Here is a 17,642-nt window from a genome sequence, read left to right as displayed (position 1 = left end):
GGGCAGTGCCACGTGTGTCACATCCCGCCAAGAGGGACACGGGGCCCAGCCATCTGCCTCTGCCGGTTACAGTGACCAAGGCCCTGGGAGCGCCAGTCTCCGGCCTGGGCCGCTCCCACCTACACCCCTTCCTCCTCAGGATTCCCTGGGCACGCCCGAGCCCGGCTCACCTGTCGATCTGGGTGACGTACTGCTTCATCTCCTTCAGGGCCACGCCCAGCCGGGTGAAGAGCTGCAGGTAGGCGTCCTGGGTCTCCCGGTCCTCCTGCCTGAGCAGGAAGCTCAGGCCCCGGTCTTCCTGGCCAGGGGCCCCGCTGGGGTCACCGAGACCCTGGCCTTCGGAGTCCCTGTCCGCAGGAGGCAGGCACTTCCAGGACGGGGCAGCCATGGTGGTGATGCAGTGCTGGGTGTAGGACATGGGGTTCAGGTGGCCTACAAGGGGCGGGGCATGTGCTCAGAAACAGCCCCACAGGGGGCACATTGGCCCAGGAACCCAAACCAAGGCCAGATGCCAGTGAACGAGGAGGCCTTGTCCCTGGAGTGCTCCTATTGCACTAGGCAACTTCAAACCCCAAGTCTGGGCTTGGTGCTAAGATGCTGTAAACCGCCATGGTCTTTTTCTTCCTGGAATGCAGGCATAATGGCTACTGCTCCAGCAGCCATGCTCTGCCGTGAGGTATCACGAAGTTAGAAGCCCCTTCCAGAGATGGGCAGGGCCTGCACTGCTGACCTCCACGCAGCTTTCTGTTTCAGGCACTGCCCTGTGCACTAAAACAGAGACCCGACCACCACTCCTCTCTGTCACACACACGCGTGCACACATATACCCACACGTGCACATGCGCACACCAGGTACCTTGTTCTGGGTCGAGACCAATGAGGGAGGGCTTGCGCCCGAAGCGGATGCTGAAGGACCGGCCGATGCAGGGCGTGCTCTTGGGGTAGGACACGTCCATGAGGTTGATGTGACAGTTGGTGGGGCAGAAGTCCAGGCCACACAGTGGGTGGGGTTCCAGGGGCGCCTGTTTGAAGGCTGGGCTGACCCTGCTCCTCAGCTGAGCTGCGAACTGCAAAAGGTGGGAGAGTTGGGGCCAGCAGCCGGGAGACTCCAGAACCAGAGTGCCCCCGGCTCGGAAGGGAACCGGGGACTCCCGGCCCGGCCCCTGGGCCCCCCTGGAGGTCTCACATCTCCCTCTGGGCCACGCCTGAGCTCTCCTCCACAGCCTCTCTCTCCACGCCCCCCACCCCCACAGGGGCCCGCATGCCAAGGCTGTGAGAGCCGCAGCTGGTTCCGGCCAGAGCTGCAGAGGCCCTGCCTGCCACTGACAGGGATGGCGACACGGAGGGAACCCGAGTCAGAAACGGGCAGCAGTCATGTTCTCGCGACACTGGGGCACGCCGCAAGGACACAGACCCTGGAACCGCTCCTGCTTACTCAGGCTGAGCCGCCGCGGCGGGGCGCCGGCGGCAGAGGCCCTGCGGGGAGGGGAGCCGGTACCTCCCGGTAGCAGGCCACCCTCTGGCTGATGCTCTCCAGCTTGGTGTCACAGATGTGCCGGAACTCGTAGTGCGGCATGGTCACCATGGCACTGCCCAGGGCCATGAGCCGCCCGCAGTTCTGCACAAAGACGCTGTCGTCGGCCGCAAAGGCCTCCAGCACCTGCAGACAGGACGGTGGCTGAGCGCCCGCCACGTGCCAGGGGCCCACAGGTGCTGCCCCAGGAGGGCGGCACGTTCCCGGCACATAGTGCAGACGCGTGGACTTGTGCTCAAGGGACAGGTTACTCTCCTGCGAGCCATAGGCCCCGAGGGGTGGGTGGGTCAGGGACCAGAACCCCACCCCCAGGGCGGCTGGGGTGGGCTGACCTTGGCCGCAAGGCTGAAGCAGCCACGGGGCTCCACGACGCGCTCCAGCACGTGGCACTTGACGCCCGCTGTGCTCACGTATTCGTACAGCACACCGTGCTCCAGGTGCATGTTGTCCACCGTCAGGCTGACCACGGGGCTGTCCTCACGCAGGCTCAGCTGGGGGCCCAGGGACAGCAGAAGGCAGGCTGCCAGCCAAAGGGGCAGGCCACACTGAGGAGGGCCCGGCTGGCTGCCTGCCCCCCGCCAGCCCCAGTCCCTCCAGGCCCCACCCTTGCGCCCCTTCCCAGTCCCCATGGCTCAGGAGAGATCCCACCCACCCACGCCCCTCCCGAGGTGTCTCCACATGCCCTTCACAGGGATTGGCTCAGGAATGAGCATGTGACCCACGCTGGGCCAATGAGAGTCAGCTCTGAGACTTCTGGTGTCTACCAAGAAAGGGAGTTTGCTTCTTTGTTTGAAAGGCACAGAGATCCGCCCTTTATCTTTGGGTTCCAAGCTGCCAGAGCCACCGTATGGGGGAAAAACCCCACGTAAGAGGGAAGCCAGCACACAGCGCTGAGAAATGGAACAGAGTCCACTTGCTACCGTGTGAGGCACTGGATCGAGCCAGACCTGAACCTTGCGCAACCCCACTCAGGATTTGAGTCTGCTGAGCACATTTTAATGTAACCTGGTCTGGGTCCTGCAGCCCTAGGGGCCCGAGAGGCCACACAGTGAGGCAATGACAGAGCTGCAGACACAACAGCACCGATGTGGACCCACTGGCCTGGCAAGGCTGACGCGGGCGAGAGGAAGGCAGTCCCTGGGAGTGCCTGTGCCCCCAGAGGCTCCCGTCACCTCCTGCCTTCTCGTTACCTGAGGCAGGCTGGTCTTCCTCGCCCCTGGGATCCTCGCTGGGGGCCTCGGGGCCGGCTCGGGCCTCCTGGGCATCCTCGTGGGTATGGTAGATCCACTGGTACAGGCCCTGGAGGAAGCAACAGTGACCGGGACAGTCCCAAGGCCCCAGGCAGCAAAGGACAGGGCTGAGATACAAGCTACTCTGGAGTTCCAAAGCCCAGGCGTCTGGCCTGGCAGCGATGCCACCTTTGGGGAGGCCTCCAAGATTGCACTCTGGAGCCTTCCCCAGGGACCTGCAGTTGCAATCAGCCCACCCCGTGGAGTCTGTGCTCCACCAAGAGGCCGGCGGAGGGTCCCTCATGATGGACATGGTGTCTGTGAACACAGCCGAAGACTCCACTGCAGCCTTCCTGCCCCCCAGATGCACCTCCATGGGCAGAACGGGGACTGGCACGCCTATTCGGCTGAGGAGGAGACTGAGCTCAGCGAGCACTGCCCAAGGGCTAGCGAGGGAGCTGACGGACCCTGGGCCCTGGCCAGCCACACCGGCTCCTGCCACCACGCCGCCACCTGCCCCACACACCCGTGCGGTAATGCCAGAGGGGCTCGCTGCTCCCATTTCCCAGCTGTGAACACTGAGGCCACGAGCTACCACGGCCTGGCCCCTCCCCTGGGCGTGCAGGCCACCTGCCCACAGCCCCTGCCGCCTCAAGGCCTCCCCTTGGAGGATGAGGAGGGGGCAGTTTCCAGACCCATCTGGCAGGGCTCCCCGGGGCTTACCAGGGCCTCGTGGCGCCGGCTGCGGAAGGCCTGGAAGTGCTCCAGCACGGCGGGGGCGCCGGCGCTCGCCACGCTGCCGCCATCCACCTTCAGCACGCACTGGCCAGCGCACAGCCCCGCGGCCGCCGCCTCTGAGCCTGGTCGGGGGAGGACAGGGTGCTGGAGGTCAGGCCGCTCACCAGCCCCACGCCCAGGTCAGCCCAATCGCGCCCGCTCCTTCCTTCCTGCCCTGAAGCCACCCTCTGACCCGCCGTGTGCAGCAGAACAGGGGCTGGCACCCCCGCTTTAGAGACAAGACTGCCAGGCGCAGAGAATTAGCAGCTTGCCAAGGACAAGCAGCAAGGAAAGTTCTAGAGCCTCATAGCCCGTCAAGTCCAGCAACCTCCTTCGGACAGTGGTCCAGGGCTGGCTCCATTCAGCATGGAGAGAGGGGCCCAGAGAGGCATGGCGACCCCTCAACATCACACAGCCAGGAGAAGCCAGGATGCAGCCCAGGGCGACCAGACGCCAGGTGCACACTCTGCTCAGCTCCGCCACGACTCCCAGGCCCCAGCTGTCGGAGCCCAGGGTTTCGTGGTGGTGTCAACGGTCAGGGAATAGCAAGTGACGGCAGGCTTGGTGTGGCCACGGGAGGACAGGGACAGGAAGGGGCAGAGAGACAGTACAGGCTCTGGATTCTGGAGGCCAGGTTTCAAACCCTGGCTCTGCTACACCCGCCTGACAGCCTTCCCAAGGTCCTTAACTGACCCCTCGGGCTTGCCAGCCGGCTCCCTGAGCACATGCCTATGGAAGCAGAGGCTGGCCCAGGTGCTTGCGTCTCTGCGCCCGCGTGGGAGACGGGAGACCCGGAGGGAACCAGTGGGGGGAAGAGCTCTCTCTGTAGGTCTCTCGCTCCCTGTCGCTGCCTTTCAGACATACAATAAACTCCTTAAATAGCACCCGTTCTCAGGAGTCTTCTGCCGTTTTACCTATCCCCTTGGTCAGCAGCTGTGACCACAGAGGCGAAGCTGAGCGCAAAGGGCTCCTTGGACGCGCATGGGCTTGGGAGCCAGTGGCGCAGGCAGGCACCGCAGATCTGCATGGCCTCGAGCAGAGGACGGAAGGCCTGGCAGGGTGCTCTGGGCAGCCCTGGCCTCTGGCCCGCAGACAGCCCCGCCCCCCAGAACAAGGTCCCCGCTCACCTCTCCCCACGGCGTAGACGTAGGGCGGGGCGGCCCCACGGATCTGGAAGCACAGTGCGTCTGGCTGGTCGGGGACCTTGATGATCCTGCGGCAGGCAGAGGGGCTCAGAAGGGTCACCAGGAGGAGCAGCCTGGCCCCAGGTGACGGCGCTGAGCTTTCTGGGACCCAGCCCCGTGCACGGGAGCAGCAGCAGGTGCTCTAGCTCCCAGATATACAGAGAAAGTGCAAGGAAACAGGGGTGCAGCCCCAGGATGTGCATGGGCACCACAGCCCCTTCCTGCACCTGCTCCTGACTGCTTCCGGCGGCCAGACGGCCTGTCACCCCACAGCCACGGCAGGGAGGGTGACGAGTGAGCTACTGGGCCAGGCACTGAGGCACGCCGGGGTTCCTGGAAACTCACAGCCCTCCCGAAGGTGGCTCACCCTTCTACTGAGATAACTGTTCTTCAAACTGCCCAGCACTGCCACTGCTAGTTTGCCTTAGATAGGAGGGAGAAGGGACAACAGAATGCCTGGTTTTAGAAACAGAGCGCACCTCCCACGTGCCCGTACCGCACAGCGCCCCCTCGCTGGCAGTGCTGCCTGAGCTGCCAGCTCCTCACCTCTCCCTGCACTTGGCTCTGCCCCTGACAATCTGTGCCCACCTGCGGCCACAAGGATCCCGTCAGAACCTTGCAGTGCCTCTGCACGGGCGCTGGCCACAGGCCCGAGGTCTCACAGGGCCTGGGCCCCCGCTCCCAGCTCCAGCCGTGTCAGCCTCCTTTCTCTTCTTGCCACCTCCTCCGGGTCCCCAGCCCCGTCCTCAGTGACATCTTCCTGAGCAGCAGCCCTCGGCCCCCCCAGCCCCTTTCTCAGCTCCTGATGTCTGCGCCCCACTCAGCAACCCCAGTGCCAGCATCAGCTGTGTCCCTCTCCATCTCCCACTAGGCCTGAGAGCTCTGACGTGGGGACAGATGCAACTACCCAGTGCCTAAATCACTGCTCGGTCCACAGTGGGCAAGCGGGTACCCAGTCAAACGTGGAAAGCAACGATGGGATGGGCTTCGGCCACGCGCCTCCAGCTGGGAGCCCCTACCACCGGGGAACCAGGGCAGCCCAGGCCCCGCCCCCAGAGCCCAGCCCAGGACACTCACTCTTTGGCCTTGGTGGCCACCAGGAGGCGCAGCGGGCGGCGACAGCAGAAGGACTGGTTGAGCACAGCCTCCACCTCAGAGAAGGGCCGCAGGCACACCAGGTCCTCATTGATGGAGTAGATCTTGCGCCCCGCCTGCAGGCCGGCCATCTTGGGAGACAGGAACATGGGTTACCGGCCCCCTGCCTGCTCACCCAGGCGTCCTCAATCACAGGCCCTCTGCAGTGAGGGGTTAATGGGCATGGCACACCTGGCATGGCGCCCACCAAGCAGCCACAGAAGGAAGCCCGCCGGAAGGGCAGGCAAGGGAGCAGCGTCCTGGGGAGGAACCGCCCACGCCTGCCCATGGCCTGGGGACTCGTGCCTGCGAGGGCTTGGCCGAGACAGTGGGGGACACGCGGACCGGGCCACCGCTCCACCCTTGCCCCATCACAAGGAAGGTGAGGCTGCAGTGGGTAAGCTGAGAGCCGGACGGCACAGCTCCCCTCGTCACACAGAGAGGGTCTGGGGCTTAATCCTTGGCCTGCCACAGACCCCCTCTCCCGACCTGTGCGTCCACGACAGCAACGCACCTGTCTCACTCCCGCCACTGCGCCCTCATCACAGAGGGCTGGGAAGACTGAGACTAGGAGACCTCTGCTTTCCCCTGGACTCCCCTCAGTGTCCACGAGGGGGCGCAGGCGGGCCACAATAGGAGGACCGTGCAGAGCAGCCAGGATGCCAGCTCCCCAGCAGGCAGTCACACACACACACACACACACACACACTCGCACACGAGGGTAGGTCCTGGACTCGCATTCCCACAAGGGTACTGCCAGAGGAGGAGCCAGCCTCGCACACCATGGAGTGCGCCCTCCCAGCCGCCACATGAGGCCCAGGGCCTCACCTCGGCCAGTGAGCCCTTCTGCACCGACTTCACCACCACAGCCTTGTTCTTCTCCTCGATGTCGAAGCCGTAGTCCTCCTCCTGGGGCAGGATCTGAGGGACACAGCAGGAGAGCCCCATGGCACCCCGCTCCTGGGGCGGGCTGCGGGGCAGGGGCCTCAGGGGAGCAGCCAGACCCGGGGCAGCCCTGGACAGAGCGGAACATGAGCCACGCCTGGCCCTCGGGGTGCTCAACATACCCTACTCCAGAAAGTTCTTGGAAAACGGAATGAAAAGCTAAGTCTATTTGGGTACAAAAAATGTTTAACTCCAAGCACAGTTTCCTCACGACACATGCTCTTCCCTAAGCTTTCTGCAGACCCATGTTTGCGAGGAGTCCATTTCTACACCAACGTCAAGTCGCCTTCTGATTCCATTTGGCCTCAAACTATCCAAGTCCCCTCGGACAAGGACCACCGGGCTCAGGCGGGGCCTGTGCTGTGCCCCCTGCAGTTCACTGCCTGTGTCCCCCGTCTGCTCCCACCTGGGGACAGCCTCCTCTCTTAGGCGCCACTGATTTTCCCAGACTGGTATACTGCAGACACTCAATAAATGTCCACAGGCCTGGAAACGCATGCATTCGCTCAACAAACATCTACTGAGCTGCTGCCCCCGCACGCAGCAGGTGCTCTGGGGGAGGCTGGAGGTCCTGCTCGACAAGGCAGGTGGCCCTGCCCACAGGGAGCCACATGTGGTGGGGACACACGTGGCGCACGTGGCTTGAATCAATGTGAAGCACTTAAGGGGTCAGGGCACGGCATGGCAGGGGGCCAGAGGAGGGGCTATCTGAACTCAGACCTGACAAGTGAGAAGCGGAGTTGGGCCAGGTGCTCCGGGCAGTGAGCACAGCCTGTGCGAAGGCCCTGAGGCTGGCTGCACGGCCCTGGAGGACAGGACAGAGATGAGGGTGGCCGGGGTGCAGTGCGGAAGGGAGAGAGAGCCCAGGAGATGATGCTAGAGAGGCAGGAAGGGTCTCGCAGGCCACAGGCACAGCTTGAATTCACAGTGACAGAGAAGCAACTAGAGAGACAGGTCCTAGAGGGAGAAATGAAGGGGCCATCTTCTCCGTTCTCAGACGCAGCTCCAGCCCTGGTGGTGCAGGGGACCCAACCTCTCTGTGCCTCCCTGGGCTGTCCACTGGGGGCCACACATGAGCAGAGGCTTCGTGCATCAGCGGGCAGAGAAACAGGACTGGTGGGCTAGACTGGCAGAGTCTCTGAGCAGGGCAAACGCTTGCCTCAACTGTAAGGGTCTTTACAGCACTGGGCACAGACAGGGCGCCAGGCTCCGAGACCAGCAGCCCCAGGGCATGCAGGACGCGTCACGTGACCCAGCTGCAGTGGGGAGGACAAGGCCAGGAGCCGGGCAAGACCAAGCCCCTCCAGGAGACTGGCAGAGAAGCCCGCGGACGGCTTGACGCCCAGAGCCGAGCCCCCTTCCCTGGCTGCAGCCTGAAGGCCCCCCCGCCCCCAGGCCCCCAGGAAGGAGGTGCAGCGGCTGAGCCTGCTCCTACCAGCAGGCGCTTGGCCAGAATGTTCTCCAGCAGCCGGAAGTCGTTGCGGAGCTGCTTGTTCCTGCCGCTGGTTCCCTCCATCTCCTCGTCGGCGTGGAAGCGGAAGTACTGGGACTCGTCCTTGAACTCGCTCTTCTCTAGCACTGCAGAGCACGGCAGGCAAGTTAGACGCATGCAGGGGCCGGCGGCAGCCCCCGGCCAGTGGGGCTTGGCCCATACACTGCCGCTGCCAGTGCTGGCACAGCGGGACACTCACTCCCGGGGCCGGCTGGCTGAGCTCGCCTGAAAACCCCACACTTAGCCCACCCATGGCAGGGCCATCCTGCAGGGCCACAGTTACAGGCAGCAGGGCAGCCTTGGGCAGAAACAGGCAAAGGACCAGCAGAAGAGACGTGAGCCGCATACAAGGACGATGGGGTTATGGGAATTCCGTACATGCTGGGTCATAAAGGCACACCTGGGGTTTTCTGCAGATAGAAAACTGCTAGGAAAATTGATTCACTTCAGGGTGAGATTAGGGATAATGTCAATCCCTGCGCACACGGTGCACAATCCCTGCCCACACCGTCTATAATCCCTGTCTACACCGCGTACAGTCCCTGCCCACACCATGTGCAATCCCTGCTCACACAGTGCACAATCCCTGCCCACACCGTGTATAATCCCTGCTCACACGGTGCACAATCCCTGCCCACACCGTGTATAATCCCTGCTCAACCATGTATAATCCCTGCCTACACCGTGTATAATCCCTGCTCAACCATGTATAATCCCTGCCTACACCGTGTATAATCCCTGCTCAACCATGTATAATCCCTGCCTACACCGTGTACAATCCCTGCCCACACCGTGTACAATCCCTGCCCACACCGTGTACAATCCCTGCTCACACGGTGCACAGTCCCTGCTCACACCATGTGCAATCCCTGTCCATACCGTGTACAAGCCCTGCCTCACACTGCATACATCAGCTCCCACTGGATTAAAGACCCAAGTAGGAACAGTAACACTAAAGCTAAGGAAAGGAAAGCTGTCCAAGGGTTCAAATACAGCCACGGACAAGGCCCTCCTAAAGGCTCGCAGGCAGATGGCGGATTCGAAGATAAGGGGAGCAACAAGGGATAAAGATTTAGAAATACTGGAAGAAGCAAACACTCTGACAAACCAATCGGACGCAGGCAGGAAGCACAGCTGGAAGGGCAGAGTGTGAAGAGGCGATGGACAGACAGGGAAAGCCACAGCGAAAGCAGGAACGCCCCCGTCAGATCCTTGGCAGAGGGACCAGCACACTAACCCTGGTGCAGGCCCCACCTGCCCACTCCTCGTCCCTCTTATAAATAAAGTTTTATTGGAACAGAGCCCCACGCATCTGCTCACATACTTTCTGTGACTGCTTTCAAGACTCAATGGCCAGGTCGAGTAACTGTGACCAAGCCTGGGTGGCCACAAAGCCTCCACTTTTACCACCTGGCTCTTTACAGTATGCTGACCTTTGACCCCTACAAGCCAGGAAAATGACAAAACATAACCAAGAACAACTAACACAGGACCCAGTGCCTGGGCTCACAACCTGAGCACTTACGAATGCCAGGCATGCTGTGGATCCATGCTACGTGCGTTAAGTCCAGGGACAAGGAAGGGTCTGCTGCACCCCTTTTACAGATTGGGAGACGGAGGCCCCGAGAAGCTCAACAAACGCCCAAAGTCACAGAGCCAGCAGCAGCAGCAGCAGCAGCAGTGCCCCCACCAGGCTCCTCCCCTTCCCTCTGCTACGACAGGGCAGGGATGAACATGGCCAGTACCCAAAGAGGAACTCGAAGCTCGGGGAGGGAGAGGCAGCTGTCCGAGGTCAGCGGGCCCCTGCCGCAGGAGAAATGGCTGCCTCAGCCGCGAGACGTCCGTCCCTGAACACAGGGCCCTGCCCCGATCTGGGGGCCACATGGGAGACGTCCGTCCCTGAACACAGGGCCCTGCCCCGATCTGGGGGCCACATGGGAGACGTCCGTCCCTGAACACAGGGCCCTGCCCCGATCTGGGGCCACATGGGAGACGTCCGTCCCTGAACACAGGGCCCTGCCCCGATCTGGGGCCACATGGGAGACGTCCGTCCCTGAACACAGGGCCCTGCCCCGATCTGGGGCCACATGGGAGACGTCCGTCCCTGAACGCAGGGCCCTGCCCCGATCTGGGGGCCACATGGGAGACGTCCGTCCCTGAACACAGGGCCCTGCCCCGATCTGGGGGCCACATGGGAGTGGCTGCACATGCGGAACTCTCCCCACTGCACCATCACCGCCCCTCCATGGTGGCAGCGTCACCCCACTGCAGGCATCGAGTCGGGAGGCTCGGGAGTGGGCGCAGGAACGGGCACGTGGGGGAAGGTCGGCCAAACACAGTGAGGACTCCCTCAGGCCCACGAGCCATGCCAGGTCGGGCCCCAGCCACGACCCCTGCAGCCAGGCCCGGGGCCAGCGCCCAGGCTTCATCATGCCAGGAGCCCCTACTGCCTCCGCTTCCCGCTGGCGAGGAGAGGGGCAGCACCCGCGTGAGGGGTGGCTCTGGGATGCCACACTCAGCCTCAGTTTCCCTGTACCTGCCTGGTGTGAGAGGGCAGCAGCCCCGACCACAGGGCCCGGGAGGCTGGGTTCAGACCCCACGGTCGGCGCCCGCCCTGTCCCCGGGACGTGGCCCTTTCCTATTTTAGCTCCTGAGCTCGTGGCAGGCAGCTGGGAGCGAGGCCACACCCTGCAATTTCTCTCTCCTGGGGCCCTGTGGCCTCGGGGTCGCCTCGGCCAGAGCCTTCCCGGAATAGCAGCTGGGGTGGACCCCTAATTACACCCTCCCTCAAATGAGAGGTTCTGTCCGTGGAGACACAAGGGCTTCTGGGAAGAAGGGACTCTGGTGAGACGAGGCGGATGAGTGGGCCCAGCCTGCCACCTCCCTGGGTGCCCGGCAGCTGGGGAGGCAGTACCCCACCCACAGAACCGCGGGCACACTGGGGATACTGAGGCCCAAGAGGAGGCCGCTGGCTACAGAAGGCAGGGTGGGCCTGATGGCCTACCCTCGTGCTGCTGAGGGGACAGCGTATCCAGCAGGGGCCCAGAACTTCCGGCTCACCACTGGGCTTTCTAAATAAAGCTTTATTGACAAGCAGCCACACCCGTGTGCCTGCTCAATGCTGCAGCTGCCCCGGGTGCTACCAAGGCAGAGCCGGGCTCTGCGACAGAGGCCACAGAAACCAAAACCTGGACTCCTGGGCCCTGAGTCAGAACAGAGCAGCCGAGAGCGGAGGGGACATGGCCTCAGAGCCTCTAGGATCATGATCACTCCTCCTGTTCCGCAGCCACCACTGCGTCCCAGCCACGCTGCCCTGCCCCGGACCACGGCCAAGGCCTCCTCCCGGACCTCGGGCCCCAGGACTCCCAGGAGAAGAGCTCCGGGAAGAAAAGCAAGTCCCAGCTAGAACGGAGGGCGACCAAGGGCAGCAGGGAGGCCTCCCTGGGGAGATGGCAGCAGTGCTGAAAGCCTGAACCAGGTGAGGCGTGAGTAAGGTGGAGCAACGCAAGCAGGGAAGCTACAAGGACAAGGCCCTGAGGAATGTTCTAGAAACCAGGAAAGGTGCCTTGGCAGGGGTTGGACGGTTTCCCCCCCAGGGGCCGATGACGGGGAGGCTGCAGAGCACAGGGACCCCTGACCGCCTGGCTGTCTCCCTCTCACTTGCACTTTGCCTGGCTGCTGCCCCCGACTTGAGCCATCAGAAGTCCCCAGGCCAAGCCTACAACCTCGGGCCGGGCTGGGAGGCCATGTCCAGCACGGGAAGCAGTGCCTGGGAAGCCCAGGGATCAACTTCAAGTCCTGCTCCCTGGGCTGCGCCGGTGCGCAGGGGCCCCTACAGGTGGTGTGCACACGGCCAGGCGGGGTGGGGCTTACCGTGGTGCATGAAGCCGTTGTTGCACAGGCCCACGCCCAGCGCCACAGCCTCCTCCCGCGTCTGGCAATCTCCCTGCAAAGAAATGAGAGGGGCACGGGGTTAGGGGGCTGGTGGCCACGCACCGGGCGGGGGGTCCTTGAGTTTACGCCAGACTCCCCTCACTCGCATGTGATGAGGAAGAAACCCCAGAAGACAGTCACCTCGCCATGCCCGTGTGAACACCTCGAAGGTGAGACGGACACTGCACACAGCAGACACTGCTCACCACCCAACAGCCCTCCCCGACCCCTCCCCAGTGACAGAAACCTCAGCCTCTTCCCAGCATCGCTTGCAGCTAGAGGCTGATGAGACAGAAGCAGAAACCACTGGCAGGTAGGGCACACTAGCAAAACCCTTTGCCTTTTTTTTTTTTTTCCCTCTTGCCTCCTGGGACAAAGATGTGATGGCTGGAGTTCCTGCAGAGCTCCTTGCAAAGTAACCTCAAGGAAACCTGCTAGGGACGGCAGACAGACAGACAGATTTGTCTGCATACAGGAGATGTCAATTAAAAACAAAAAACTTCAGAGACTCAGAGGAGCCTAGTGGTATTTGGCCGAGCGGTTGAGACCCCGGCACCCTATCCCGTATCCTATCCTGTACTGTGGTGCCTGGCTCCAGCCCGACTGTAGCTTCCTGCTGGTGCACACCCAGGGAGGCAGCAGGTGCGGCTCAAGTCAACGGTCTCCACCACTGACGTGGGAGACCTGCACTGGGTTCCCAGCCTCAGCACAAGCTCAGCCGCGGCAGGCCTTTGGGGAGTGAAGCAGGGGATGGGAGTGTCCCCTCGTGCTCCGTCTCTGCTGGGAGCGAGGCTCCAGCAGCCATGAGCACCGACCTCAGGACCTCTCTCTCTCATATAATACAAGCCTCAGCCCCTGCGGCTGTGTCTAACACCAGGGCTCCGCGTTCACTGGCAGCTCCAGTGCCCTCCCAGGTGAACCCATAGCCCCAGCACTCGGGGCTGAACAGATTTAATGTGAGTTTGTGAGGCCACAGTTTAAATGTTTTGTCCCCTCTGCAATTCACAGGAAAACTTTACACCCAAGGCCACGGGGCGGGGGCTGGGGGGTGGTAGCAGATGTGGGGCCGCGTGGGCGTGTCCTGGGGAAGGGGGGCACCCTCCCCAGCAGGCGGCAGCAAGCCCCGCCCTCCCAGATGCCCGGCAGGCCAACACCTGGACCCTGGCCTCCCGCCTCCGGAGCTGTTAGAAACCCATTTCTGTTCTTTGTGAGTGACTCCTCCTTAGAGCAGCGCAGTCATACTAAGACACATGTGTCAGAATGCCCTTCGCCCCTAAACAGGAAACTGTGACACTGCCCATGGCACAGGTGAGCCCTGCAAAGCCCAGCCCCGCGGCTCTATGGACCGGGCAGCTCTATGGACCGGCTGCAGGTGCAGGTTGGTGGGGGTGGGTGGGCGTGGCTGCTTAAGGGAAGCGAGCTCAGGAAGATGCCAGGAAGCCTGCGCGGAGGGCGGCGACCACACGCCTGGTCCCTGGGAAAGGCAGTGAAAGGCGGATTCTGCCCCAGCTGAAAGTAACAGGGAAAGCAGCAGAAGAGGTGGCGGCGGCCCCGCGCCGCAGCCCTCGGCGGCCTCACCTGCGCCAGCAGCCAGTCCACCAGCTTGCTCCCGGGAAGCACCGACTTGTAGGTCTTCAGGTGGTAGTCGCGGTCTCTGTGGAGGAGGGCGCCGTGAGCAGGGGCTGACGCCCTGCCGCACATGCTGGGCGGTGGACATGCCAGGCTCCCGAAGCTGAGGCCAGGGGGTCCCAGCCTCAGCCCAGACCCCACATCCAACTTGGCTCCCCTCCTCCCGTAGCCAAGGGCAGGAGGGAGGTTCTAGGATCTCCAGCCCAAGGGCCCTCAGCAGGATGGGGGAGGGGGGCGAGTCTGCCCTTCTGTCTGGAGACGGCTGGGGCTGTCATAACCTGGGGGCCGGGAGCAGGGGTGCCACTGGCATGGGGGGTGGCAAGGGCTGCAAGTGCCAAGGCTGGGCAGCCCCGCTTTAAGGGAGAAGTGACGGGAATCCCTCTTCCCTTCCCTTTCTGATCTGTCGGTGGCGCTCAGGTGTCTAAAGACACAGCTACACCCAGGGGCGGGGCGGGCAGGCCAGGAGGACGGCAGCACAGGGGAGGCCCCCCGGTGCTGGCCCCGGGGCAAGGAAGTGACTCGGGACTCTGGGGCCCCCGCACTCCCCTGCTGGCCCAGGATGGAGGTCTGCAGATGAGACAGGTGCCCGGGACCAACCTTGCACAGGGCCAGCAGGAGCCCCTGAGAGGTCACAGGAATGCGGGATCAGGGGCAGAGAACCCGGGAGACCCCTCGGTCTCCTCACCCACAGCTCTAAGCCTCGTGATGAAGACACCAACCAATCACTGGCATTTACAGGTGCCTTCAGTAAATGCCACCCTCATCCGAGCCCACGAGGCAGGAGCCTTGCTTGCGTCCATCACGCAGAGGCACAAACAGAGGCCAAGGCCGGTCACTGCCTTCCAGCATTCACTCCACAAACATCACCAAGCGCTCTTCTGCGCCAGATACGTGCTCCCCAATTGCAGATTTGATTTAAATTTCCATCCATTGAAGCCGAATCAAGTCATACTCCCAGTCTCAAGTGTGGCAAAGCCACGTGGGACCGGGGCTGCCAGACAGGACGACAGGGGCTGTTGAGTGTGCTGGGCCCAAGGCAGCCAACACCTCCCTCCCTTCAGTGGGCTTCCAATTCAGTTGGGAGAAAACACATAGACAAACATACATGATTATAAAGGAAAAGTAGGGACAAATTTTAAGAAGAAAACCAAAGTTAGAGAAAATGAAAGAGTCCCAGGGCAGTGACTTTTTACAAAGGTGGCCAGAGAGGTCTCCTCTGATCAGAAGACAGCAGAAGGAGCTAAGGGAGCAAATATGAGGACCTGCAGGAAGAGAGCATGGCGGGGTGGGGGGGTCAGCAAAGGCCCTGGGATAGATCCAACTATTATCCCCATTCCTGAGACACGGGGGGATTAAATAACTGCCTAAGGTCACAAGCTGGCACCCGGCAGGCAGATTCAGAGACTGCGGAGCCCACAGCTTTCACCATCATAGCAGGGACTCCCAGAGAGGAACCATGACAGCCAGCCCCATTTGGTGGAAAAGGAGGTTAAGTTGTGGCCAGAGAGAAGACTTACTTGATCACCGGGGTGTAGAGGCTGTGAAGGCGGCAATACAGCCTCACGCCCTGCAAGGAACAAGGTGGGGGAGTGGAGGTCAGGGGGGGCCTCCAGGTCCAGGCTGCCAGGAAAGGGGCCCCCAGGCAGGTGGAGGTGGGGGCAAGGGGCAGGGGCACAGGAGCAGGGGCCACAGCGCCTCTCACCAGGGGCTGCCCACCTTGGATGTGACATCCTCCAGCTCGCTCCGTGCCTTGTAGGTGCCGTCGTCGTAGCGGAAGCGGTACATCACCTGTTCATTCTTGAACTGGTGCTTGTCGGAAACTGGAGAGAGCTAGGGCTCAGGGGTGAGGCCAGGCACACCCCCTCGGCCTCTCCTGACCCACAGCCCCCAGCCTCAGCCTCCCGCCTCAGCCTCCCCTGGGCCAGACTCCACGCAGGCACAGGGTGACTGAAGCCGCTGCCAAATGAGGAAACCAGGCCCTCTGCTTCTGCTGTATCCGGGGCCCCACTGACACCTGCGGCCTGAGGCAGGGGTACCTGCAGGGGTGATGGGCCCAGCAACGCCCGAGACCCAGCTCAGCCCGTCCTTGGATCTACATCAGCAAAGGACGTGGTGGGGAGCCAGCATGCTGCTGTCGGAGACCATGCGCTCACGTGCACAGAACCCACTCGCTGTACACAGCATCCCTGAAGCCACCCTTGGTGCTTCGGATCCATCAGCAAACCCTTAAGCCCTGCCCTCGAAAGTATCAGGACTCTGACCTGCATACCCCCACGTGGTCAGAGCTACTGCCCCCTTCCGCCCGGATCACCAGCCTCCTGGGGGCTCCCTGCTGCCGCCCTGGGCCCAGGGGAAGCCTGCTCACGAGCAAGCCAGGCAGGGCCTCCCACTGCAAACACAGTAACAGCTTCGTCTCCCCCAGGGGCAAAGCATCCAGCCCTATAAACCCCCACGAGGTCCAGGACCGCTCACTCGGAGCCAACCGTGCTGGCCTCCCGGCTGCTCCTGAACAAACCTCTTCAGGCCCTTGCCTGAGAACTTCGCGGGGGCTGTTCCCTGCCTGGAACTGATGCCCACCTGGCTCGCTCTCTCCCTGCTCAGGTCCTAGTTCTGGCCACTTGGGGAGGCCTGGCCCCACCCATACTCAACGCTGACCCTTTGGCGCCCTGTTCTGCACTCTCCCCAGCACCTACACCGCCCATCTCCCACTTGGTAGCACAGCTACCAAGTCAGCTCCCAGGTCTGCTGCACCTGCCAGGCAGTGGGCACCCAGGAAACTGGGGCTGAGCTCCTGAATGTGAACACATGGCTCCAGCCCTTTTGGAAGGGGCCCCACTGCCCTGCCCTTGAGTTTTTGAGCTGACGCTGCCTACTGGTGCTCTAGGGGAATGCTGGGTTTTACAAACGGGAAGCAATTTGACAGTGTTCACACTCCGGGGACCAGGCTGTGCCAGGGAACAGGCAGCTGCACAATAGGGCAGGCACAGCCTGTGGGGAAGCGGCTGGAGCAGGCCCTGTCCCTGCCCGCCCCCTGCCCCACGCCCACCACTCACCGTGGTGGATGATGCCATTCTCCAGTAGGGCTTGGCCCAGGTTGACCCCTTCCTCCGTCTTGCTGATTTCGCCGATCTCCAGGAGCCAGGCAACAAACTCACTGCCAGGGACACAAGGGGCAGCTGAGAGGACTCCCCCAGTCCCAGGGCCAGTGCCTAACCAGCCTGGCCACAGGCACCCCAGGAATGACACCTGCAACCCCCAACAGCAGAGCAAAGCTTAGGGCCCACAGATTTTGGGCCAACGTCAGACAAGTGGGCATGCCTACTGAGGACAGATGGGGGTGGGGGGAGGATGGATGGATGGATGGATGGAAGGGGTGGGAAGGAGGATAGAGGGAGGGAGAGAGAGGAAGAGGGATGGAGGGAGGGAGGGAGGGAGGAAGCAGGCAGGTAGATGAGTGGGAGGATATACCAGTGGAGAGACAGAGTATTACTGTAAAGATGGGTAGCTTAGATGGATAACTAGGCAGGGGATGAGTAGGCTGGATGGGTGGTTAGGTGGGGTTAGAGGTAGGTGGATGATGAATATACAGAAGACGGGTAGATGGATGGATGGATGGATGGGTGGATGAGCAGCCAGCTAAGTGAGGGGGTGACTCAGGGATGGATGGGCAGGTGGGTGGATGACTGGACAGAGGAACCGGGAAGTACATGGGTGACTGGGTGGGTGGATGGTGGGTGGGCAGAGGGACAGATGGCCAGCCACGTGCATGGGAGGGTGCACAGGTG

General features: G+C 62.4%; 1 protein-coding gene across 1 annotated transcript in view; it reads right to left on the bottom strand.

Moving 5' to 3' along the window:
• The window catches only part of PREX1 (phosphatidylinositol-3,4,5-trisphosphate dependent Rac exchange factor 1), a 161,587-nt gene that overhangs the window by 17,178 nt on the left and 126,767 nt on the right, over positions 1–17,642 (bottom strand). The window contains exons 11-25 of the mRNA XM_070051408.1: positions 16,911–17,011; positions 15,574–15,677; positions 15,375–15,424; positions 13,807–13,882; positions 12,169–12,241; positions 8,239–8,381; positions 6,687–6,779; positions 5,802–5,950; positions 4,668–4,753; positions 3,487–3,623; positions 2,725–2,833; positions 1,867–2,054; positions 1,499–1,660; positions 857–1,067; positions 171–432 (exon numbers count right to left, since the gene is read on the bottom strand). Coding sequence (XP_069907509.1) covers positions 171–432; positions 857–1,067; positions 1,499–1,660; positions 1,867–2,054; positions 2,725–2,833; positions 3,487–3,623; positions 4,668–4,753; positions 5,802–5,950; positions 6,687–6,779; positions 8,239–8,381; positions 12,169–12,241; positions 13,807–13,882; positions 15,375–15,424; positions 15,574–15,677; positions 16,911–17,011 — 1,944 coding nt within the window. The remainder of the gene's footprint in view (positions 1–170; positions 433–856; positions 1,068–1,498; positions 1,661–1,866; positions 2,055–2,724; positions 2,834–3,486; positions 3,624–4,667; positions 4,754–5,801; positions 5,951–6,686; positions 6,780–8,238; positions 8,382–12,168; positions 12,242–13,806; positions 13,883–15,374; positions 15,425–15,573; positions 15,678–16,910; positions 17,012–17,642) is intronic.

This window comes from Oryctolagus cuniculus, chromosome 11 (genome assembly GCF_964237555.1).
Source record: "Oryctolagus cuniculus chromosome 11, mOryCun1.1, whole genome shotgun sequence".
NCBI lineage: Eukaryota > Metazoa > Chordata > Mammalia > Lagomorpha > Leporidae > Oryctolagus > Oryctolagus cuniculus.
The sequence above is the reverse complement of the archived record's forward strand: the minus strand, read 5'-3'. Positions and strand labels throughout refer to the sequence as shown.